Consider the following 26,352-nt stretch of genomic DNA (forward strand, 5'->3'; position numbering starts at 1 on the left):
AGCACCGGCACGTCAACCGACCCTAGGATTTTTTTAAATAACTTGTAGAAAATACACTATGACACTGTCATAAAGCATTATGACCATCCTGTGTCACTTGGACTAAGAAAATGCACCTTATGAAATGTCCTGAAGCATTATGACCATCTTGTGTCACTTTACTTGGACTAAGAAAATACACTTTATCACACTGTCAAGAAGCCTTATGACCATCATAATCATATAAGCCAGATAGGCCTATCAGGTACATGCCCTTATGTCAGTCATCAGTCACAAAGGGGGTGTCTTGTCCAGGCTCCATCACATCTGGCCATGATTGGGAGTCCCATAGGGCGGTGCACAATTGGCCCAGCGTCGTCCGGGTTTGGTCGGGTAGGCCGTTATTGTAAATAAGAATTTGTAATTAACTGACTTGCTTAGTTAAATAAAGGTTAAATACATTTTTTTAAAGAATGTCCTGCTCCTGAAATATGCTCCTGCATTCTTCCCAGTCATCAGAAACAGAGCATTGGGGTAGGTGCATATCCGACAACGATGTGTGCAATTACAATGATAATTTAATATGGTCAATTTCAGAAAAATGTTATATAACATGAACATACTGTTGACAAGTAAGCTATGGTGTAAGTAATGTAATGTTTTGCCTTGTGTGGTAGATTCTGTGGGTTTTGACACTCTTATATAGGTGTCATAACCAGCCATAAAATAATGCAATATATGGCACAACAGGTCTAAATATGTCATGACAGTGTTATAACCATATTATAAAGGTTATGACAAGTTATGTCAGCTGTTATGAGATATTATGACATGGTTATGACCCTGTCATAAAGTGTGATGATGCTAGGCGTCAAGTAGTGTTACCAAAAAGTTTTAGCTAGCATGGCTAATTGAGGGACTGTCAGTGACTGACATAAGAGAAAAACTGCTGTTGCACAACCAAATTAAGAAATTTAACCTGGTTTATTCTACTATTCTTTACTCTCAATAGTAAATTGAGACCCCGACTGAGTTTCTAAAAATATAAGTTAAGTGGCCGTGGATCTTAAATTCTGACTCGTGGTCCCTTTAAAACCTGCCTGCTCAAATATGATCGACTGCGGTGGTTGTGGGTCAAACCGAGTACACCTCTACGCTCCCATGCGTTCTACCTTAGCGTTGTTTCTGCGGTTAAACGAACGAGGTTTTTGGACGAACGGTAGACCACTTTCACTTCAGGGCAAAACGGATACCCTTTCAGATAAAAATGTCATATTTCAGTATGAATGCAATAGATTTTGTTTGAATGAAGGAAGGGCATATCAAGTCAAGTGGTGTTCGACCTAGCACGTCGAACAGAAAGGCCTTGTCTCGCAAGTCCCAGTGAATCTTGTTTGCTTGCTACTTTCCTAGCTGCTAGGGAGCTATTGTATGCTAGCTAAAACTTACAAGGATTTGAACTCTAGCCAGCTCAAACTCAAAATGCAGTTACATTGAAACATTTTTCTTAGCCAAAAAGTATATTTTATATTTGAACTTAACTATTTTCTAGAGATGGCTAGCTGATGTAGGTAGTTCGCTGCTAGTTCATTTCTTCGTGTTCCACTGCCTAGTAATACGTTAGCTAGCTGTCTTTTTCTCAGTAGCTAACTACATTGCTTTATTATGCTTCTTTAGCTACCATAGTTCCAAGCATTAACGTGGAAGTAGTTAGTAGGAGGCTAAAGATGCATCCGCAGTCAAACAAGGAAGTACATTAATTTGGCTAACTGGCCCTTGTTTTTGTGCCAGACCAATGAGAGGGTGGCTCACTGGAGGCTGGTTAGAGTTGTACGTTACTAGAGCTGCATTGGGCACGAGCAAATATCAACATTTTCTCCTCAAACTATTCTAGGTAACTTTCCACCTGTCTCATATTTCGACAGCTAATCGATAGGTAGGATAGCTAGCTAGTTAGGCAGCTGACTCGAGGGCAAAATGATTCCAGACAAAGCACCAAAGGAGGACGTTTTTCACGCAGGAGGAGCCTTGAAGAAGAATGCTCATGTTCCCAACTTTGAAAATTACAAAGAACTCTACCTGAAATCCATTGAAAATCCAGATGGTAGGATTTCGCTACACTCGCAATAACATCTGCTAAATATGTTTATGTGACCCATATATATTTTTTGTTTCTACAAATACGCGTATCAAAGCCTTGTCAACAACTTGTGGAAGTACAAGTATTGCATGAGCGGACACCTTTTCACTTCTGTTTTTACAAATGATGTGCCTCTTGTCTTACAAGAAGCTAAAATGAATGTATACTGATTGCACACTCCACACAGCACCTACCGCCAGTGAGCTCACTGACTCATAGAAATTAGTTCGTTTCAGAATGGGTAAACTGTTCATAAATGCATCTACATCCAAAAACATTGTATTTGGTTCAAAGCATTCTCTTAGACCTTAACCTCGCCTGGAGTTGTGCATAAAGGGTGTGACCATTGAACAAGTTGAAGAAACTGAACTAGAAGTAACATTGGATGATCATTTATCATGGTCAAGTCATATTGATAAAGTTTTTTTGAAGATGGGGAGAGGTATGTCTGCTTATACATAGATCTGTGTTTTTGATACATAGAGCAACTGTACTAGCTAGTTGTTCAGGCCCTGATCTTGTCCCATCTTGATTACAATCCAGTAATATGTTAAGTTGCAGAAAAAGTCCTAGCAGCACGCCTTCCCCTTAACTGCATACCAAGAAATAACAACCATGCATGACTGTGTTACATGGGTGAGGAGAAGTTAACTACTTCTAGTCTTTAAGAAAAACATGTGTAAATGCCTAACCCCTTGTATAATGTATTTGCATACACTTCAAACATACATACCCCACCAGACACACCACTATGGATTTCTTCACGATACCCAAACCAAACACAGATTTAATGAGTCGCTCAGTTGTGTATAGAGCCATGGCGTCATTGAGTGCTCTGCCGCCAGAGGTTACTCAAGCAAAAAGCCAGTTTAGCTTTCAAAAACAAACATCTTGTATCACAGCGCCTATATTCTTTAGAAAAAGATTTAACTATACTCTATATATGAATAGTGTGTAAATAGTTTATATGTTTCTTTGTGACTTTATTTTGAATTTAATGTTATCTTCTTGTCTATAGCTGTTCTGTACTTTGTGTATTTGTTTTATGTGGACCCCAGGAAGAGTAGCGGCTGCATTTGCAGTAGCTGATGGGGATCCTAATAAACTAAACTTATGCCAGTAGGTCTTGTTTTACTTGGGACCCAACAATGTATACATTTTGCCAGCATATCCTTAATATTTCTGTGCTAATGTGCATGAAACACCCCTTCCCTACTTGCCTCGCTTCAGGCTCTCTCATATCTGCAGGGGTGGATAAGGATAGCTAGCCAACATCATGCAGTAATACTGTTTTTTTTATCTGTCTAACATGGATGGCAGTTCATGAGTGTTTACACATTTGGAAATGTCACAAGAAATGCATCTGTCTGACATTTCTGTTCTTCCTGGTGGTGGAGGCTGCAGGTGGCCTTGCATGATTGTCCCTTTCAACCACCTGTTAGTGGTCATCATAATGGCTCATTGTTTCCTTATTCCAGAATTCTGGGGTGACATTGCGAAAGACTTCTACTGGAAGTCGAAGCACACGGGCCAGTTCTTGGACTACAACTTTGACGTGACGAAGGGGGAGATCTACATCAAGTGCATGGAGGGGGCCACCACCAACATCTGCTACAACGTCCTTGACCGCAACGTTCATGAGAGGAAGCTTGGGGACAAAGTGGCATTCTACTGGTCAGTGTGTGCGTGTGTCAAGGGGATTACGGAGGTTATCAAAGCACTCTCTTGTTGGTCGTTCTATGGTTCTCTGCTTGAGAGGGGGTGTCCCTCAGGAACAATGGGATGGAATGCTAGGAGAGGAGGCTAAATGGTTCAACAGTGATCCTTGGTCCTTCGTCTCTTGCCTCATTGCGCATTACTCACATCAAATATTTTTCCCCCCCTCCTTTGTGAAAGCTAGCCTCAGTTCAAAGATGTCCCCATGAATGAATAGTGAATCCATGAGGACGAATGGGCTTCTAGTGCTGGATGGGTTCTTTAGGGATGTGTTAGCTATTTGTGTGTTATGTTGGTATAAGTGAGCGTTGAAGTTGAGATGCAAAAATACACATAAAAAATTGGTTGTTTGGATCCTGGCTGCTGATTGGACGAGCAGCGTTCCAAGCCTTTCTGTGTTAGCGTCGCAGACCTATGCATGCTAATAGTTAAATCTGAAAATGATCACTGCGCCGCCATAAGAATATATGTTCCTGTCCGAATCCTCTCTTGTATTTATCTCATCTCGTGGATTATTTCTTCTTGCTTCCAACCTAGCATTTAGTTTGGTACAGCGGGGCTTAATCAATACAAGCCTCGCAGTCTGATTTTGGGAAACAATGTTTCACTTTTTAATTTTGATCTCTGTAGTGCCAGTGCTCCCGAGTGGCGCTGTGGTCTAAGGCACTGCATCTCAGTGCAAGAGGCGTCCTACAGTCCCGGGTTCGATTCCAGGCTGTATCAAATCCGGCCGTGATTGGGAGTCCCATAGGACCCAGCGTCGTCCGGGTTTGGCTGTCATTGTAAATAAGAATTTGTTCTTAACTGACTTGCCTAGTTAAATAAAGGATATATACATACATACATACTATTGTAAAAAGTTTAGGGTCACTTAGAAATGTCCTTGTTTTTGAAAGAAATCACGTTTTCTGTCCATTTCAAATAACATAAAATCAGAAATGCAGTGTAAACATTGTTAATGTTGTAAATGACTATTGTGCCTGGAAATGGCTTGAATTGTTTTTTTAATGGAATATCTACATAGGCGTACAGATGCCCATTATCAGCAACCATCACTCCTGTGTTCCAATTGCACGTTGTGTTAGCTTATCCAAGTTATCATTTTAAAAGGCTAATTGATCGTTAGAAAACCCTTTTGCAATTATGTTAGCACAGCTGAAAACGTGTTCTGATTAAAGAAGCAATAAAACTGGCCTTCTTTAGACTAGTTGAGTATCTGGAGCATCAGCATTTGTGGGTTTGATTACAGGCTCAAAATGTCCAGAAACAAACATTTCTCCGGAAACTCGTCAGTCTATTCTTGTTCTGAGAAATTAAGGCTATTACATGTGAGAAATTGCCAAGAAACTGAAGCCCTCATACAACACTGTGTACTACACCCTTCACAGAAGAGCACAAACTGTCTCTAACCAGAATAGAAAGAGGAGTGGGAGGCCCCGGTGCAGAACTGAGCAAGAGGACAAGTACATTAGTGTCTAGTTTGAGAAACAGATGCCTAAAGTCCTCAACTGGCAGCTTCATTAAATAGTACCCGCAAAACACCGGTCTCAACGTCAACAGTGAAGAGGCGACTCCGGGATACTGGCCTCCTAGGCAGAGGTCCAGTGTCTGTGTTCTTTTGCCCATCTTAATCTTTTCTTTTTATTGGCCAGTCTGAGATATGGCTTTTTCTTTGCAACTCTGTAGTCTCAATGCATTGGTTTACGGACACCCAAGCTCCCAGTCACATCAAAGTTTAATTAATTTAGGTGTCTGCGTGTCTTGCAAATTGTAGCGCAGATATTGGCTAATGATGAACAACATTAGGCCTACACAGAACTTGTACAATGGTGACTGAGGTCTCAACTCGGATTTTAGAAAACTGACTTCTCACCACATACACCTTTTTAAGTGTATTCCGTACTGACGGGCTACTCATTACATTGGTTAAAGTTAGAAGAGATTTTGCAGAACGTCCAAAGTTCTGTCTTACATTGCTGTAGCTTGAAATGCCATTCTCTGTGCTCATGACTTCTCAAGTGTGAAATGTCTGTCCCATCAGTTCCCATGTCCCATCAGCCTGTTCATACCATTATTTTGGCACTGCTACTTATCTTATTCAGTCCAATGGATATGTCCTTTATTTAGGAATTACTTTTTTTTTGTCTTGGACTGACGTTGTAATAGGAAAGCCTATCGTCTGTTGCTAGGCTACTTTAGCTGTTTTTGTCCCTAAATGCGCTAATTTGTACTGTAGCTCGTTATGTTTATTCTGTGCTGATGTAGGTGCTAGGCAGGCATGTTTTCTTCTTCTGTCCTCTGCCAACCTCTACAACAGTGGAGTGTTTCATCATCTTGACTGAGTGCTGAAAGTGTATTCATAGGACTGGCTGCCTTGACTTGTGTGTGTTTAGTCACACTCTGTCACCACCATGGGGAGGGGAACTAGTTGGATGACCTTGATCTGCCAGCAGTCGTGTGAGACTCCACCAGAGAGCAGAGTGAAGCTCATAAATAAACATCAGTCTAAAAGGGAGGAGTGTACAGTCTATTGAGAAATCCATGTTGTGTGAAAGCAGAGCTTTGCGTGGGTCTTTTCGTGCTTGCACATAAACAGTTGCGAGATAACAACAGTGGCCCTCTACAGTATCTGGCAGGCCTATTGTTTCTCAATCTACATTCACAGCCAGACCCAGAAGTGCTCTCTTTCCTTTAGATTTCTTATTACACACAGCCTAATAGGTTTTGTCCCTAAATGCCCTAATTTTTACTGTAGTTTGTTATGTTCATTTTGTGCTGATGTAGGTGGGGGCCACCCCCCCCCCCCTGTTCTGGCAAAAGAGGCATTCAGTTAAATCACAAGGTTTTGTCTGTCCTATATCTAGGAGATATGAAAAAGCTCAGGAATTATGTAAAAATAGTTTTACACATATTTAACCCCTATTTTGGGGGGGTCACAACTACTTCCATTCATTTTAAAATCGGTATCGGGTTACCTTCAGACGAGAAATGGAGGATGCCATCGTGTTCGTGGGGTCATTAGTCTGTAGCCCAAACGGTTCGGACGCTATAGACAGAAGTTGACACATCAGCGGTACCGACTTCAGACGAGTCCCATGACACTTGTGGGGGGTCGTAGAACAAAACAGAGAACACCATCTGTTCGTGAGTCTTATCATTCCGTAGAGTGGTCATATTAATTTGTAGGCCAAACCTTTCGGACGCTACAGGTGTGAGAAGACCAATTTTTCGACAAACAGCGCTCTAGCTCTGCCACTTTCCACCACAGATGCGGAAGGCCGACATCGGCGGGTGTGGTGGATGGAGACACAGACCATACAAAAAAACATCTCTAACTTAAACACAGATTTTGAGGAATCTTTAACTGATGTTAATTAGATTGACCCATGAGTCAATCAACTCTTGGGGGTTTAGGTCGGCTATTGTGTCCAATAGGCTATTTGAGCATAATGTAGGCCAGAGGTGGGGGTAGGGCTGTTGCCGTGACCATATTACCGCCACACCGTCAGTCATGGAGGCAGTTAAATTCCACGTGACCTCTTAGTCTCGGTAATTAGGCTTCTCCAAGCTCTGATGCTGTTGATGGTCATTAGTAGCATTCCAAACTTGCTAACTGCCTGGTAATCAGCACTCTATTGTCCCTCTAATCACTCTGACATCAATGCAAATGTTATAGGAAATCTAATCAAACAATTCATGAGAGCCCATGAGCACACGTTGTGCCACATTTCTGTAGGCTATGCAATTGCGTGAGGACTGAGGGATGGCCTCTATTAAAAATAGAAGGATCCCATCAGCTTTCCATAGGCTAGGCCTACTGTATTTATTTCTCAACTTTCCCAATATTAAGCACACTGCTTTGCTTTACACCAGGGGTATAGCCTACTGGGCTGACATAAATGAACCACTGGAAATGTGTCCTCCATTCACTGCTTAACCTCACTAGGGTATGTGGGACGGTACCTCAACAGCCAGTGAAACTGCAGGGCGCCAAATTCAAAACAACAGAAATCCCATAATTTAAATTCATCAAACGTACAAGTAGTTTACACCATTTTAAAGATACACTTGTTGTAAATCCAGCCACAGTGTCCGATTTCAAAAAGGTTTTACTACGAAAGCACACCAAACGATTATGTTAGGTTAGAGCCAAGTCATCCATTTTTCCAGCCAAAGAGAGGAGTAACAAAAAGCAGAAATAGAGAGAAAATGAATCACTAACCTTTGATCTTCATCAGATGACACTCATAGGACTTCATGTAACACAATACATGTGTGTTTTGTTCAGTAAAGTTCATATTTATATCCAAAAATCTGAGTATAGGCGGGACGCTACTGTCTCACTTGGCAAAAAGACAGAGAAAATGCAGAGCGCCAAATTCAAATTAATTACTATAAAAATTACTATAAAAATCAAACTTTCATTAAATCACACATGAAAGATACCAAATTAAAGCTACACTGGTTGTGAATCCAGCCAACATCTCAGCATTCAAATAGGCTTTTCGTCGAAAGCAAACAATGCTATTATCTGAGGATAGCACCATAGTAAACAAAGAGAGAGAAGCATATTTCAACCCTGCAGGTGCGACACAAAACGCAGAAATAAAAATATAATTCATGCCTTTGACGAGCTTCTGTTGTTGGCACTCCAATATTTCCCATAAACATCACAAATGGTCCTTTTGTTCAATTAATTCCGTTGATATATATCCAAAATGTCCATTTATTTGGCGCGTTTGATCCAGAAAAACACCGGTTCCAAATTGTGAAACGTGACTACAAAATATCTCAGTTTACCTGTAAACTTTGCCAAAAAATGTCAAACTACTTTTGTAATACAACTTTAGGTATTTTTTAACGTAAATAATCGATCAAATTGAAGACGGGATGATCTGTGTTCAATACAGGATTAATACCAACTGTAGCTACAGTGGGGCAAAAAAGTATTTAGTCAGCCACCAATTGTGCAAGTTCTCCCACTTAAAAAGATGAGAGAGGCCTGTAATTTTCATCATAGGTACACTTCAACTATGACAGACAAAATGAGGGAAAAAAATCCAGAAAATCACATTGTAGGATTTTTAATGAATTTATTTGTAAATTATGGTGGAAAATAAGTATTTGGTCACCTACAAACAAGCAAGATTTCTGGCTCTCACAGACCTGTAACTTCTTCTTTAAGAGGCTCCTCTGTCCTCCACTTGTTACCTGTATTAATGGCACCTGTTTGAACTTGTTATCAGTATAAAAGACACCTGTCCACAACCTCAAACAGTCACACTCCAAACTCCACTATGGCCAAGACCAAAGAGCTGTCAAAGGACACCAGAAACAAAATTGTAGACCTGCACCAGGCTGGGAAGACTGAATCTGCAATAGGTAAGCAGCTTGGTTTGAAGAAATCAACTGTGGGAGCAATTATTAGGAAATGGAAGACATACAAGACCACTGATAATCTCCCTCGATCTGGGGCTCCACGCAAGATCTCACCCCGTAGGGTCAAAATGATCACAAGAACGGTGAGCAAAATCCCAGAACCACACGGGGGGACCTAGTGAATGACCTGCAGAGAGCTGGGACCAAAGTAACAAAGCCTACCATCAGTAACACACTACGCCGCCAGGGACTCAAATCCTGCAGTGCCAGACGTGTCCCCCTGCTTAAGCCAGTACATGTCCAGGCCCGTCTGAAGTTTGCTAGAGAGCATTTGGATGATCCAGAAGAAGATTGGGAGAATGTCATATGGTCAGATGAAACCAAAATATAACTTTTTGGTAAAAACTCAACTCGTCGTGTTTGGAGGACAAAGAATGCTGAGTTGCATCCAAAGAACACCATACCTACTGTGAAGCATGGGGGTGGAAACATCATGCTTTGGGGCTGTTTTTCTGCAAAGGGACCAGGACGACTGATCCGTGTAAGGAAAGAATGAATGGGGCCATGTATCGTGAGATTTTGAGTGAAAACCTATCAGCAAGGGCATTGAAGATGAAACGTGGCTGGGTCTTTCAGCATGACAATGATCCCAAACACACCGCCCGGGCAACGAAGGAGTGGCTTCGTAAGAAGCATTTCAAGGTCCTGGAGTGGCCTAGCCAGTCTCCAGATCTCAACCCCATAGAAAATCTTTGGAGGGAGTTGAAAGTCCATGTTGCCCAGCAACAGCGCCAAAACATCACTGCTCTAGAGGAGATCTGCATGGAGGAATGGGCCAAAATACCAGCAACAGTGTGTGAAAACCTTGTGAAGACTTACAGAAAATGTTTGACCTCTGTCATTGCCAACAAAGGGTATATAACAAAGTATTGAGAAACTTTTGTTATTGACCAAATACTTATTTTCCACCATAATTTGCAAATAAATTCATAAAAAATCCTACAATGTGATTTTCTGGAATTTTTTTCTCATTTTGTCTGTCATAGTTGAAGTGTACCTATGATAAATTACAGGCCTCATCTTTTTAAGTGGGAGAACTTGCGCAATTGGTGGCTGACTAAATACTTTTTTGCCCCACTGTAGCTTTCTGGTCATGCGCTTCTAACAGGACACTTCAAGTGACCCTCCTTCAAGATGGCCGTACTTCTTCATTACACAAAGGAATAACCTCAACCAATTTCTAAAGACTTTTGACATCCAGTGGAAGCGGTAGGAACTGCAAGGAACTGCAAGAAGGTCCCTTTTAGTGACCTAAAAAAAAAAAAATCTGGATGGTTTGTCCTCGGGGTTTCGCCTGCTAAATAAGTTCTGTTATACTCACAGACATGATTCAGTTTTAGAAACTTCAGAGTGTTTTCTATCCAAATCTACTAATAATATGCATATCTTATCTTCTGGGGATGAGTAGCTAGCAGTTTAATTTGGGCTTGCTTTTCATCCAAAATTCCCGAATGCTGCCCCCTACCCAAGAGAAGTTAAGTGCACATTTTTTTCCCCCTGCCGCTATTTCGAGACAGGTGCGTGATAATTTTCCATTCTAAGTCAAAACAGATTTCACACATTATTTAGTATATGTAAAGACACGATTAAATAAAAAGTAGTCTGATAGGTGACAATATTAGCGTATCACTTGTGAATGATATATTCACTTGTCAGTAATGCCCAGCATAAGGTAAGAAACAATGGCTTTTTTTGCCAAATATTTACTCGTGTAGCCTAGCCCATAGGCCTATATGTTTTTATAAGGTTTGTATCATAACTGAAGTTGCCAAATAACTTGTTAAAATTAAGCAGATTAATCTGCTTTACAAGTGGTGTAGAGCCTAACTGGCATACATAAGCAGCACGTGAGTTTCAAGTTTGGGAAAGAACATTTTCACCTTAAGAATGCACCTTTTTTTATAATAAAGTCATTACATCTATAATCGCATTTGCGGTCACTTTTGATAATGATTTTTTCCTGCTAGTGGAACATTTGCACATATAGCCATACTGCCAAGTTCGCATTGCTGTGCTTATAATGTGATGAAATAGCCTAATAGTTTATCAACGTTTTAAGCTAAATGTTTTGATCTGTTGCGTCAGCCACATTTCATAAAGATGTTTTTCTGATGCTAGTGGTTGAATTAATTTAGGATTTATCACATCCCACAACTGTCCCAGACTATGTTTGGAATATTTATTTCTCGTACAGAATAGGTCAGCTTTTGTACTATGGGGAACAGTAGATTGACAGGCTAGTGCTTTTGCTCTTCGTTAGGCCTACTCATCTTGTTGGCTGACAAAGTAACTGTGAACAGTTCTTCCAATATCTTCAATATGCACCTCGGGAATTGGATAAGGATGTCCGCAGTTGCGTCCCTGATATCTGTCTTCACTTGTAGCCTGTGAGGAATACCTGATCACGTGACAGAGAGCTATGTGAGTGAGAGTTGCTTCGGAACAGGCAGCATTCAGGGAGAAAGGCACAAGGCAGCACTCCAGACCAAGGGCACAACGGCTGCTGGCTGCAAAGGGCATGGATTTTTTAGGCTGCATTACGGTCACACAAAGGGGAATGCCGCCAGGAAATTTGAGGCATTAGCAAGTGCTTGTCAAATTGTGAATGAGACTGATGAAGTGTGTACAGCCTGCACAAAAAACAAAGCAGAGCTCAAGCCTTTCAAGCGACTTTTTTCAAATAATCATTAGTCGCATCATGCAGCCTTACAATGTATTAAAAATGTAAACATATAGCCCAACGTTTGTATTCCATCTAAAGTTACATAACTCTAAATGAAGCATATACGGGTACCTATTTCTTTGTTAACCAGTCAACAAAGAATAGCTGCATTTGCGCACTCCCTCAAATCATTTGGAGAAAATATCCTTCCTATTTTATTCAGCTTTGTTGTTCTATTCTTCATACTATAAAATAATGTCATGGAATTCTAAATGAACTAGTGTAGCCCACAGCAATTTTGCATCTCCAGATCATGGCCTAACATAAGGACAACTCGGAGTATGCTATTCTGTTCTTCTGAGATGGACTACATTTTCTTCGTATCATGCTTCTTTAGACCTGTCTAAAACAAAAAATGGATTTATTGTGAAGGTGTATGCTATATTCCATGTATTTATTTGACTTTTTAAAATGTAGATGTTCCAAAGGTCTGCATCAGTGGCCTGTAGGCTGTGTGGAAGCCAGGAGATGCCAAATGTGTTTATGTTAATTAACGGTGTCACTTATCGTGAGACCGGCAGTTATTTGCTTGACAATCACCGGCTGATGAAATTTCATGACCAGCACAGCCCTAGGTGGGGGCCCAAAAAATCTAGCTCATCGAGGGGCTGCAGTGGCTTGTGGGTCTGCGTACCCACATCCACACATGTTGTCAGAGCCTGCCCTAGCCTTGCTAGCAAAACATCTTAGCGTCCCCCTTCATGACAGCGAAGAGAGAACATATTTAGTTATATAAGTAATTTCATGCAGTTCTACTAATTTGTTATGGGGAGGATAGAACAATTACCATTATTACAGCAAAGTTCCTGCAATTCCTTCACATTTTGCCATATGTTTGCAGTTTTGGTAATTTGACCATTCTTACTACAAGTTTAGATAGTGTAGCGGCCAGCTAACTCAGGGTTTCTCAAACTCGGTCCTGATCCGCGGGGGGGAAATGATCCCGCGGGCCGTAGGTTGCCCATCCCTGATGAAGGCCTATCAACAAAACCAATGGAGGAAATGCCGTAACATTTCCACATGGATATAGCTGTTGACTTCTATGATGGCTTACAATGGTCAATGTAGGCCTACACTTTTTCATTTTTTAGCGTTATGCGTGGCTTGACATGAACCCTTGTATGAATGTTTTACTTGTCCGAAAGCTCAAATTATAGGTGACTTGAAATTGCGCTATTGTGTTATATTACAAATTTAAATGTATTATTACCATACAGACAATCACACAAAAATGTATGCGACCATCTGCCTATTGGCTTATTTGCAAATTCAAGCCGGTCTCAAAATAGGACACTTTTTGCCCTTCTAAGACAAAAGCTCGCTTTTCATAGACTGATATGTACAAATTTGTGTTCTTGTAGAAAGCAATGACTCCCCCATTGTGCAGCCAAGTTTGCACATTTGTTGATATTATTTGCTAGTTCGTTTCTAGCCCACTTATAGCAAATTTTACTCAGCAATGGGGGAGTCATTGCTTTCTACAAGAACACTGGTAACCTAGTGTTCAAGTTCGTTGGACCAGTAACCGCAAGGTAGTTTGTTCGAATCCCCAAGATGACTAGGGGAAAAATCTGTCGACGTGCCACTGAGCAAGGCACTTAACCCTAATTGCGCCTGTAAATCACTCTGGATAAGAGCTTCTGCTAAATGACGTGAATGTAAAATGCTATGTGATCTCAGATGCGCATCTACTAGTACTCTCAGACTGTAGGTGATGGAAAGGCCGCTCGCCCCAGTGAAATAGAACAAGGCTACTGCGATGCGCTCCTCAGCCTACAAAAAAATGACCAATTCTGTTTTAAAGTCTGGTTACTGGGCAAGTTTGCTTCTCTGTTAAAGCACTATGTCCCTCCTAACACAGTTGGCCATGTCATACCTCTGTGTGAACACTGGCCCATAACAGGAGCCCCAACAGACTGCTGGGAAGTCAGAGCAAAGGTCACTTATCAAGTTCACCCATCTATCCCACATTCCATGCCTAAGGATAGCAATCACTGTGCCATCCTAAAACATACTTTTACGGGGGGTGGAAAGCAGATTGTGAAACTTAGATTGCTTAATATTACACAAGGCTCGATGAATTGATGATAAAATAGCTGAGAATATAAACTAGCCAACACCCTGTGAGAAATGTTCCCTGTAAACTGTGGTGCAACAAACCAAATCAGTGGGCTTGTCCTTAGTTTGCCACTCATGCGTTTTTCGTTTTAAGAGGATATTTCAAGAGATCAATTATTCCACAGCTCAGGCACATTGCTGAGTAAAGCGGAGGCAAAATGTCACTTTATTACTTCAACCTTTTGGCACATGAGACTTAGCTAGACTAGATCCATCGTGAGCACGAGCTTTGTGAGCATGTTGGTATGAGGGAATGTTTTGAGTAGAGGTCGACCGATTTTATGATTTTTCAACGCCGATACCGATTATTGGAGGACCAAATAAAGCCGCTGCCGATTTTTATATATTTGTAATAATGACAATTACAACAATGCTGAATGAACACTTTTATTTTAACTTAATATAATACATAAATAAAATCAATTTAGTCTCAAATAAATTATGAAACATGTTCAATTTGGTTTAAATAATGCAAAAACAGTGTTGGAGAGGAAAGTGAAAGTGCAATATGTGTCATGTAAAAAAGCTAACTCTTAAGTTCCTTGCTCAGAACATGAGAACATATGAAAGCTGGTGGTTCAATATTCCCAGTTAAGAAGTTTTAGGTTGTAGTTATTATAGGAAATATGACGTGTCGGCTATTTCTCTCTATACCATTTGTATTTCATATACCTTTGATCGGCTATGAAAAGCCAACTGACATTTACTCCTGAGGTGCTGACCTGCTGCACCCTCGACAACCACTGTGATTATTATTATTTGACCCTGCTGGTCATCTATGAACATTTGAACATCTTGGCCATGTTCTGTTATAATCTCCACCTGGCACAGCCAGAGGACTGGCCACCCCTCATAGCCTGGTTCCTCTCTAGGTTTCTTCCTAGGTTCTGGCCTTTTCTAGGGAGTTTTTCCTAGCCACCGTGCTTCTACACCTGCATTGCTTGCTATTTGGGGTTTTAGGCTGGGTTTCTGTACAGCGCTTTGCGATATCAGCTGATGTAAGAAGGGCTTTATAAGTACATTTGATTTGACTATTGGATGTTCTTATAGGCACTATAGTATTGCCAGCCTAATCTCGGGAGTTGATAGGCTTGAAGTCATAAACAGCGCTGTGGTTCAAGCATTGCAAAGAGCTGCTGTCAAACGCAGGAATGTGCTGTTTGAATGAATGCTTATGAGTCTGCTGCTGCCTACCACCGCTCAGTCCGACTGCTCTATCAAATCATAGACTTAATTATAATATAATAAACAGAGAAATATGAACCTTTGGTCATTAATATGGTAAAATCAGGAAACTATAATTTCGAAAACAAAATGTTGATTCTTTCAGTGAAATACAGAACCGTTCCATGTTTTATTGAATGGGTGGGAACCCTAAGTCTAAATATTGCTCTTACATTGTACAATCTTCTATGTTATGTCATAATTATGTAAAATTCTTGCAAATTAATTACGGTCACACAGTTCGCAATGAGCCAGGAGGCCCAAACTCCTGCATATACCCTGACTCTGCTTGCACTGAATGCAAGAGAAGTGACAATTTCCCTAGTTAATATTGCCTGCTAACATCAATTTATTTTAACTAAATATCCAGGTTTAAAAATATATACTTCTGTGTATTGATTTTAAGAAGGGCATTATGTTTATGGTTATGTATGATTGTGCTTTTTTTCTCGACTGCGCTTTTGTTAAATCGTCATCCGTTTGGCGAAGTTGAAGTAGGCTGTGATTCGATGATAAATTAGCAGGCACCGCATTGATTATATGCAACGCAGGACAAGCTAGTTAACTACACATGGTTGATGATATTACTAGGTTAACTAGTGATTATGTTAAGATTGATTATTTGTTTTATAAGATAAGTTTAATGCTAGATAGCAACTTACCTTGGCTCCTTGCAGCCACAAGGTCCTTTTGCATAACAGGTGGTCAGCCTGCCACGCAGTTTCCTCGTGGATTGCAATATAATCGTCGGCCAAAAGGCAGATTTTCCTGATTTGTTATGAAAACTTGAAATCGACTCTAATTAATCGGACAGTGGTTAAATTGAGCACTGGACATTGGCATCCCGAAAACATGACTAAAACTATGGTCATTTTGGTCGGGAAAACATGTATACAAACATTATGTATGATACATCTGTTGTTGGTCCCATCACAGGGAAGGGAATGAGCCTGGCGACATGATGAAGGTGACCTACGGAGAGCTGCTCCAGCAGGTGTGCCAGTTTGCCAACGTGCTCAAGTCCCAGGGGGTGAAGAAGGGTGACCGCGTGTCCATCTACATGCCCATGGTGGTGGAGCTGGTGGTGGCCATGCTGGCCTGCGTCCGCATCGGTGCCGTGCACTCAATCGTGGTGAGTAGCTAACAGCCACCATCTCAACCATGTCTGGATGTGGCCTTTAGGTACGTATCATACCAGCCTGATTTAGACGCCGACTTAAGCCACTTAAGTGCTAAATGGATGGAATAGCCATTTTACCAGCTTTTCCTCGTACAGATTTCGAAGGAACAAATCTACCTACCCACACCCTACAAGGCAAACACTTACGCACACACTGCACAGTGTATTTGATTAGTGTACTTGTGTTTTTATTTGTGTGCTTTCCAGTTTGCAGGCTTTTCGGCAGAGTCGCTGTGCGATAGGATCCTGAACTCCCAGTGCTCGTTGCTGATCACGGCCGGTGAGACTGCAAACTAAACTGCAGTAATAATGAAACTCTTATTAGCTGGATTATAGTGCCATAGATTATCCCATGACCTCCTAATCCACGGTTTTAATTAGCCCTGCTTTATTTTTCTCATAGAGAGCCCAGTGTATAGGCTTGCCGCATCACTCTACAGATATTGATCTGGAGTGACGCTTATCTTAATTGTATAACCGCTATAACCATAACCTCTTTAGATGGGGTTCCTTTGTGTGCGCCAGTGGGGTGGTCATTGGCAATTTCTCCCCTCTAATAAAGACTGTTGCTAAGGGGACTATAAGTTTTTTTTGTTTTTTTTACTATTAAGTTATACTAAAACCCTAGATGTGCATTTTGGGATTGTTTGCCATCTGAAATCCCTCAATACTCAAATGTTTTGCCACTTAGCTATACATATAATCTAAGACGGAATCATTTCCTTTTCATAGTCAGTGAGTTTCAAAATATCAAGATGAAGATTGTTCCCAGGCTGTGACTGGTTCATGCCAGTTCACTGACAGTCACATCTTACAGTACCAGTAACGTCCTGTCTATGGCGTTGTTCGGTGTGCACCCTTTCACCTCATCCATTCTGAACTCCCCCCTCTCTCTCAGATGGTTTCTACAGAGGAGATAAGCTGATCAACCTGAAGGTGATCGCTGACGACGCGCTGCAGAAATGCAGGGACCAGTAAGGGCCAAGCTTTTCATGACGCACTGCTTTATCTGACTAGCTCACAGGAGGTTGGTGGCACCTTAATTGGGGAGGACGGGCTGGTGGTAATGGCTGGAGCGGAATCGGTTGAATGGTATCAAATACACCAAACGCATGGTTTCTATGCAATCCGTTCCAGTCGTTATGAGCCGTCCTCCCCTCAGCAGCCTCCTCTGGACTAGCTAGTCGCATTTACACACTTCTACTCGGTTTGCCGTTCCTGAAGAGATGGTTTGTCTTGGTATTTACAACAACACATGCCCATGCTTGCCTCCATTAGATGTCTCCTTTGTGTGTTTACCTAGAGAGGGCTGTGAAGACTTTGTTCATGTGAATCACGACTCTCTCGTCTTTCTCTCTTCCTCGTCTTACCTACCCCCCCCCCCCCCTTCTCCGTCTGCCAGGAGTTTCCCAGTTCAGAGGTGTATCATGCTGAAACATCTGTCCAAGGAGGCGGAGGCCACTCCCCTGGTCTCCCAGTCCCCCCCTGCCAAGCGGCCCTGTCCTGACCTGGAGGTGAGACCAGCAGCAGAAGCTCCACTGTCCTATACATCAGGGCACACCATAGTAAAATGTTTTGCAATGGAAAATAAAAATGGGTGTCGCTTATTAAGAAGTTCAGGTAGTCCCTCCCTTTTCTTCCAGTTGGTGCCTAATGAATACGACCCATTTGTTCATAGGGCAAGTCTATCAACTTTACCACATGCTACGGGGGCTACTGTTTAGTTAATAATGGCTTAAGTCGTTATCCCTTTAATGTTAACTCCCTCCTGTGTTTTGTTTTTCCACTTGTATTTCCTGAACCAGTCGACGCTTTTGCCTTCTTCCTTGATGTTTGTGTAAGATGAGAAGTATAGATAGTCCCTGTACGGCGTTGTCTCAGATGTCACAGTTCGAATGACATGACGCCACCCCACTTCTTTTTTTTTAATGTCTGTTGAAATAACCGTTTCTATTAACCCCTTCTAGCAGGAGAAACAGAAAGACGGCGTGAAGAAAATCCGTCCCGTCCCTCAGGTATTTCAGATTTCCCTGAGCTTGAATTTCTTGAATTTCTTGTTTCCTTGTTGTTTTTTAAACACCTTTCTGTCTGATCCTCTTCTCAGCGGTAGCCTAACCCTGGGGTCGATCCTGTGTTACACCTATATTAACACCTTAACTGCTGTCTATAGAGGGTCTCCCTCTGTCAGTGGTCTTACTAACAGCACTCTGCTCACAACTGGTCTGGGGTCCCTTACCTTCTCTGCCTGGCTTGAGCCTTTACTTTTACCTATACTTAAGATGATAAGATCATTGGGTTTGAATTGACCTGAAAGCAACACTGAAGAATCAACAATGACTAGAAGATTTCAAATGGTAATTGACCCCTGACTCACCATGTAGATGTAGTGTATCAATATTGATCTCTCGTGCCGTCAGTGGGGCCTTTCGTTTCCTGCCATAGATAATGGCAATATTTCTCTTACTGTGATTGTGCAGCACTGTCAATATACATTGAGTGAGTGTACAAAACATTAGGAACACTTGCTCTTTCCTCGACAGACTGACCAGTTGAATGCTATAGTCCCTTATTGATGTCAGTTCTTAAATCCACTTCAATCAGTGTAGATGAAGGGGAGGAGACAGTTTAAGTAAGGATGTTTAAGCCTTGATACAATTGAGACATGGATTGTGTATGTGTGCCATTCAAAGGGTGAATGGGCAAGACAAAATATTTAAGTGCCTTTAAATGGGGTATGGTAGTAGGTGCCAGGCACACTGGTTTTACCATGTCAAGAACTGCAACGTTGCTGGCTTTTTCACACTCAACAGTTTCACCATGTCTATCTAGAATGGTCCACCACACAAAGGATCTCCAGCCGACTTGACACTACTGTGGGAGGCATTGAAGTCAACATGGGCCAGCATCCCTGTGGAACGCTTGCCACACCTTGTAGAGCCCATTCCCTGATGAATTGAGGTTGTTCTGAGGGCACAAAGGGATGCAACTCAATATTAGGAAGGCGTTCCCGATATTCTGTACACTCGGTGTATATCAGTATATGTGCAACGCTATCAATGTGATGCACATGTATGGCATTTTTCAGAAATGCTACGACAATAAAAGTTGGCTGAAAACGCAGGACCCTACCCATAGTTTAAGAACATCTGTACAGTATATTTCATTAACCCCACCAGTGACGTTTAACCCCCAAGAACAGCAGCTTGGGAGATGCGTTTTTGATTATGAATTCTGGAAGTTGCATTATTTGCTAACTTCTCTCACTGTTGTTTCACAGACTGCTCAAGTGTAAACACTGCTGATTCCCTGGCCTCTCGCTTTCTTATTCTCTCGTTTGTTCTATTCTTTCTCGTCGAAGCGGCAGGTTTGATTTGAGCTGACTTCTGATTTAAGCGATTTTAAAAGCATTTAATACTTCTTCCTACTGCTTAATATGAGTGTTGTCTGTTAGGCTTGGATGTTGCTCTTGACTGAATAGAATTAATCAGTATTGTTGATGCGGTCTCTCGCCAGGGCTGTGAACATTCAGCTATCCGTGTCACCCAGTCAGATATTCTGTGTGTGGTTCCGCCAGGTGCCGTGGAACCCTGAGGTGGATCAGTGCTGGCACAGCTTGCTGAGTGGCGTGTCTGACGAGTGCGAGCCGGAGTGGTGTGACTCTGAGGACCCCCTTTTCATCCTGTATACCAGCGGATCCACGGGGAAACCCAAGGTGCACAATATCACACGCAAAAATTACACTCCGTTTCTGTCTGTGTGTCCCCACTCGGGAAACACGAAAGTGCATGTCTTCATCTTTCTCGGTCACGTTTCCAGTTTGTTGCCCCCCCCCCCCCCCCCCTCTGTGTCTTCTAGGTTTTTGCACTCTTTTCTTTCTTCACCTGCACGCCAGCGCTGCTGTCATGATCATGTGTGTCTTTTCTCGTCAGGGTGTTCTACACACCGTCAGTGGCTATATGCTCTACGTGGCCACCACCTTCAAGCTGGTGTTTGACTACCAGCCTGACGACGTGTACTGGTGTACGGCCGACATCGGCTGGATCACGGGCCACTCCTACATCACATATGGACCCCTGGCCAACGGCGCCACCAGCGTCCTGGTGAGTGGCGGCCCTTCAGGCTTACTACTGTCATTAGTTCCGTTTGGGCTGTGGTGCACTATATAGGGAGTAGGGTGCCAGTTAGACACCGATGCTTTTTGTGATTAATTATGAGGAACTTGTTGCTTTTCTGGTCTTCCGCTTCAAGTTTTGTGCAACAGGTTTATAATATCGTATGATTTTAAATGGTGTCAAAAACCTCCGTAGTCCATGTTGACAAACTGTGTAGAGATATTTGTTGTAAACAAGTCATGGTTTTATTGTGACTCATCTCATACAGCGACTGATTAAAATGTCTTCTCATAAAAAAGTTGTCTAAACCGGAGGAGAGCGATCAAAGGAGATGTTATTTTCCACCTCTGCTGCCTCACGTAGTTGAGACGGCATTCTCTTTGATATCAGACAGCCAATTATGACTTAGTTTATGATCATAGAGTTGTTTTGACATAATCTGCCTCATTTTGTGACTGCCTCTGACTCTGTTGTGATGTGAATCTGATCGGTGTCCAGTTCGAGGGTCTGCCCACCTACCCGGATGTGAGCCGCATGTGGGAGATAGTGGACAAGTACCAAGTTACCAAGTTCTACACGGCGCCCACAGCCATCCGCCTCCTCATGAAGTATGGCAGCGAGCCCGTCCAGAAGTGAGTCTCCACACACTTGGCTCATACACCCTGTTCCTAACCAGGATTGTGTTCATTAGGGCTCACTGTCGCAAAATGTTTTGCAACAGAAAACAAAACTGTTCTAGTTGGACAGTTCTTCATGGTTTGACACCGTTTCAACCATTTCTGCCCTATTGAACACAACCTAGGCCTGAATATGACAGGACTTCATACAGAAAAAGGGTCAGTGTCTACAGATGGGGCTATTGAGTGTTCCATCTGCTTAAATTATCCTTTAAGTACAGTAGACGGTCTGTTTTTGCCTTCTCAATATACTGCTATATACATAAATGCCTGCATGTTTGGTTTTGTCTTGTTGTGTGAGTCTATGGGAGTGTGTCTTCCAGGTTAACACGTTCCCTCCCCGTGTGTGTGTCAGGTACAATCGGGAGTCTCTGAAGGTGCTGGGGACGGTGGGGGAGCCCATCAATCCAGAGGCGTGGCAGTGGTACTACAGCGTGGTGGGGGAGAAGAGGTGCCCCGTGGTCGACACCTTCTGGCAGACTGAGACCGTCAGTACCCACTTGTTTGTTTTTAATGCATTGGTCTTCCTCTGAATTCAGCACACACAGCTGTTTCCAGTAAAAATAGAAAACAATAACGGGCCACGGTAGCTGCCTTGCGGCATCGACATGTCTCCTCTTTCTGTCACTGTAAATACTGAAAGGTAGTTTCATTTTGTCCTTTTGGTGTGTGACTGAATCTCTCTTTCCATTTGTTTTTCTCTCAGGGTGGCCACGTGTTGACTCCTCTTCCCGCTGCCACGCCCATGAAGCCTGGCTCTGCTGTAAGTGTTACGTTGATTCTATCAAGTTCTCCATTCCTCTCATTATGAGGGCCGAGTCGGTCTAATTTGCTCTCTGGTCTTTCCTCCACCAGACCTTCCCTTTCTTTGGAGTTGTCCCAGCCATTTTGAATGAGTCTGGGGAGGAGCTGGAGGGACCATGCGAGGGTTACCTAGTAAGAGAACTGTAGAAATTACCCAGTACTTTAATTTAGCGGCAAAAGTAATTAATTCTCTTATATGCTATATGTTGTCGGCATTTGATGAATTGGATTTTCAATACTTTTTTGACTTTGGACATCCTTGCATCTTGTCCTCCTCCTCAGGTGTTCAAACAGGCCTGGCCAGGAGTCATGAGGACTGTGTATGGGAACCACCAGAGGTTTGAGACCACCTATTTCAAGAAATTCCCTGGATACTACGTCAGTGGTGATGGTAAGATGAGGCTAACATGGTCCTGAGCACCATCATGACTGATGTTTCTAGAATACCGCACAAATATGTATTCTTTAAGTGGCATCATTTTATAGACTTCCAATTTGTTTTATGTATACTTGTTTAAATCAGGACCCTCTGTAAACGGCACTTATGTATTACCGTTTCTCCCCCCCCAGGTTGTCGTAGGGACACGGATGGGTACTACTGGATCACAGGGAGGATGGATGACATGTTGAATGTCTCAGGTCAGTACTATCAGCTGGAGCTCTGTGAAATGTAATGCGTAGTGTTACTATGTCTGTACTATGTGGTCTCTTGTTCTGCCCTGCTGCTAATGGTGGAATTCCCCTTCGTGTTGTAGGACATATTACATTATGCACAGGATACAGAAGATGTAAACTGTACAGTGAAATGGTTGCTTGCATAGTGGAGTCTTTTGTTTTAGATTTGTAGCTAGCTAGCTACACAATATACCATGATTCCAACTCTAATGCAGAGTTCAAAACAACTGTGAACTCGGGGTAAAAAACGTGCTCCAACTGGGGAAAATCTATTTGAACGGTCATCCAACTCGGAATTCCAACTCGGGAACTAGAGCTCCGACCTGAAGATAGATCTCTGACGTCGTGATTTGAACTAGTATTTTTAAGCGTTGCCAGTTCTCCCCCTCTGTCACGGATGCCCTTAGTTTGAAGATGTAATCCGGAGACAGGTGTTTTATATAACAGCCTTTGCGTTCTCGTTTGGACACTCTCCACATATGGCACTCCTCTGCTTCCGCTGGGCATTCCACGGATTTAGAAACTCGGGCCAACTTTTCCTGTGACAACGGCACCGTTTCCTCCCACAGCTGTTATCAGAAGAATCTACAATGTCTGGTTCAATGAATAAAAATAAAAAAACTAAATCAAGGATTTCCTCAATGCCTGATTCATTTTCAGAATCATGAATAGTGTTCTGCTGTTGTGAAATATTAGGTAAAGTTAGTCCTCCAAGAAGGTCTGACTGATTGATAGAGAATGTTATCTTACATGCTCCAGCACTGAAATATGATTCAGAGATAAGTAGACTGTTGTACTATATTCCTGTCAATGGAGTTTATGCATATCTGGGTCATGTTAAGTAGGGCACACCGTAGCACAAAATTTTGCAACAGAAAATGAATATCTGTGTTGGACAAGTTTAGCTAGTACCTCCCTGTTTCTAAAGGTTTTCTCCCTACTGAACACATACCAGGCCATCTGCTGAGCACGGCAGAGGTGGAGTCAGCCCTGGGAGAGCACGCGGCGGTGGCCGAGGCAGCAGTGGTGAGCCGGCTGCACCCTGTCAAGGGGGAGAGTCTCTACTGCTTTGTCACGCTCACCGATGGAGTCGGCTTCAACCGCACCCTGGAGGCCGAGCTCAAAAAACAAGGTGTTTGCCTGCGTCTTAGGCCAAGTACTGCCGCTGAACATGACTAAAGGGATTGTCCTCGAAGGCACCAGCCTTGTTTACATGCATCTCGGAGACGATAGGTTCCTGTGTTGAAGCAGATGAATTATAACTGGGATTGAGGATGTTCAGATGACTAATGCTGTGTATTATCTGTTGTGACAGTGAGAGAGAAGATTGGTGCCATTGCCACCCCCGACTTCATACAGAACGCACCAAGCCTTCCAAAGACCAGATCAGGTGAGAGAATAGCGCATATGATGCTACATTTTACACTGTGATTTTGAAAGCCGTTCTGAATGAGAGCTTGTAATTGCGTTATTGACCAAATTGCCTTTCTTCCTCTCTGTGTATACAGGTAAGATCATGCGGCGCGTGCTACGTAAGATCGCCCGTAACGAGCGGGACCTGGGGGACTTGTCCACGCTAGCTGACTCCTCGGTCATCGAGCAGCTCTTCCTGAACCACTGCTGTGGCGCAGTGTGAGCTTCCACCTGCAGAGGGAGCCAGAGAGCCCTGCCGGGGCAAAGCTGGGAGGAAGAGTTGCAGAAGGAGATGCATGCATTGAACTGTAGAGCCTTCACTGTGGGGCTCAAGCCAAAACTGGGTTTGAGGAAACACATCCCTCTAGTTTGTCAGGAGTTCTGTTCTCCTCAGTTATAAAGTACAGTTGATGTACTATTAGATTCAAAGTTTGCTTTTTTTCATTTGAAGTATGTAGACTTTTGTCGTTTTATTTTCTTTGCAGGTTGACAGGATCGCTATGTGTGTTTGTGTCTGCATGCTTGTAATGTTTTAAGTTGTGGATGTATTTTCTACTCCCTCTGTAATCTAGAGACAGAGGGAGTTTGTTAGTGTGTACATCTCTTTTAGTCTGTGAGTGTGGGATGATTGTACTAGAAAGAAAAGGTCACATTTTGAAAAAACAACTAAAGGACGCATAAACCTTTTATGGCGCCTACCTACTGGACTTCAGCTCCCGGTGCTGTGGTAGAACGTTGCTGTCATTCATGAACAAATGTCATGGGGGGCGGGGCGGACATATTGGGCGTAGATGGAAGGACCTGTTATTGTCCTTTATGTCATAGGACTTCGCTTATACATGATTGTAGTTCTAATGAAGACTTGTTGTTTATTTAAAAGTGGGACCAAACATAAAATGCAGGACCCATTTAGATTATTATTATTATAATTTTTTTAATAACAGAACTATCATTGTGTTCATGTGCCAACATAACATTGAAGCTGGATGTTATAATCGTGTAGGTGTTTTGTTTTGAAATAACTTCTGGTATTAGGGCCTGGGCAAAAAATGTTTTTACGCTTTGCAATTTTATCTTTTTGTTGCCCCTTTGTATCAAAGCGACATGCAATAACTCATTTTAATTTGACTTGACTACTTCATCTAGTTTTAGTGGTCATTATTTTGAATGGAACCTGGGTTGTATTCACTAGGCACTAATCTGTAGAAAACAAACGGAGAGGGATTACTCTGACTTTTTAATTTAACCTTTATTTTATTAGGCAAGTCAGTTAATTAAGAACAAACTTATTTGTCCAATAAGAAATGCTCAATTTTGTCCTCTTGCAAAATGTTTCAAATGTTTTCTGTTGCATACCCAGATGAATACAACCCTGTCCTGGGCATGTTGGAGTGCTGTTAATCATCTTATTCATTCACTTGCATCTCTCATCTCGCACCTCTTTGTGCATTTTGTCTTGACCTTGCTTACATTCTCCAGTAGATGGTGCTATAACATGTTTTCTGAAATCCTCAGGTTCCTCAACTCTACCACGTCTTTTCCCTGTAGTGTTCTTCCGTATAGCCAGTTTGATCTGTCAGTCAGCAGACAGATATTATATGCAAACGATGATAGACCTATACTGTGTCCAGTTATGTGTCCACGTTCAGTGTCTGACTGAACGTGACATGATGCATAGCATGGATGTGATGGAATTGTTTAGTTAGAAGCAGAATACTCTAGGAGACATGAGTATCACAGAAATACTACTTGATGCTCTGCTGCCTGTCAACAAATCCGTGGACGACTTATCTTTCTTGTCGATAATTTAGTATTTTCTGCTATAATTGGCATTCTTTTTCTTCCAAGTGCACTTGGATACATTATCATAAGATGAGTTAGAAAGTCCTTAGTCGTTCCCTGTTTATTTTGTTTTTGTATAGCATCCGTTTTTCATATAGTTTGACTTGGTCAGAAAATAACGTGTATTATTTAAAAGTGTGAATGTATTATAGAATACTGGTATGCTGCTGCTGTAAATTTAAATAATTCTGCAGATTGTGTGTGTGTGTGTGTGTACATTCATCTTGGCCAGGTCGTCATTGTAAATGAGATTTTTTTTCTTCTTTTTTTCAATTGACTCATCTGGTTAAATAAAGGTCAAATAAAAAGTG

General features: G+C 42.1%; 1 protein-coding gene across 3 annotated transcripts; it reads left to right on the forward strand.

The window, feature by feature from the left end:
• The first annotated feature begins 1,089 nt into the window (after window positions 1-1,089).
• On the forward strand, window positions 1,090-26,352 carry LOC129830294 (acetyl-coenzyme A synthetase, cytoplasmic-like). Of its 3 annotated transcripts, none has more exons than XM_055892766.1 (18): window positions 1,091-2,083; window positions 3,598-3,793; window positions 16,275-16,470; window positions 16,726-16,798; window positions 17,417-17,492; window positions 17,921-18,032; window positions 18,486-18,533; window positions 20,093-20,230; window positions 20,448-20,618; window positions 21,129-21,262; window positions 21,663-21,795; window positions 22,014-22,070; window positions 22,163-22,243; window positions 22,394-22,502; window positions 22,682-22,750; window positions 23,742-23,918; window positions 24,102-24,176; window positions 24,295-26,352. In XM_055892766.1, exons 1-18 carry the CDS (start codon window positions 1,957-1,959, stop codon window positions 24,420-24,422), a joined length of 2,100 nt encoding a protein of 699 aa, XP_055748741.1. In that variant the 5' UTR covers window positions 1,091-1,956; the 3' UTR covers window positions 24,423-26,352. The 3 variants fall into 3 exon arrangements, with proteins under 3 accessions (XP_055748743.1, XP_055748741.1, XP_055748742.1); XM_055892767.1 differs by having other exon boundaries at window positions 18,489-18,533; XM_055892768.1 differs by lacking the exon at window positions 18,486-18,533 and having other exon boundaries at window positions 1,090-2,083; window positions 17,921-17,959; window positions 20,032-20,230.

This window comes from Salvelinus fontinalis, chromosome 31, assembly GCF_029448725.1.
Source record: "Salvelinus fontinalis isolate EN_2023a chromosome 31, ASM2944872v1, whole genome shotgun sequence".
In the NCBI taxonomy this organism is placed as follows: Eukaryota; Metazoa; Chordata; class Actinopteri; order Salmoniformes; family Salmonidae; genus Salvelinus; species Salvelinus fontinalis.

Excerpts from the sequence above, each read along its gene's own strand:
- LOC129830294 (XM_055892766.1), top strand. The coding sequence starts at position 1,957 with ATGATTCCAGACAAAGCACCAAAGGAGGACGTTTTTCACGCAGGAGGA. Across the intron at positions 17,493-17,920 it reads CTGCAGAAATGCAGGGACCA|GAGTTTCCCAGTTCAGAGGT; the intron begins GTAAGGGCCAAG and ends TCCGTCTGCCAG. Across the intron at positions 20,231-20,447 it reads GATCCACGGGGAAACCCAAG|GGTGTTCTACACACCGTCAG; the intron begins GTGCACAATATC and ends TTTTCTCGTCAG.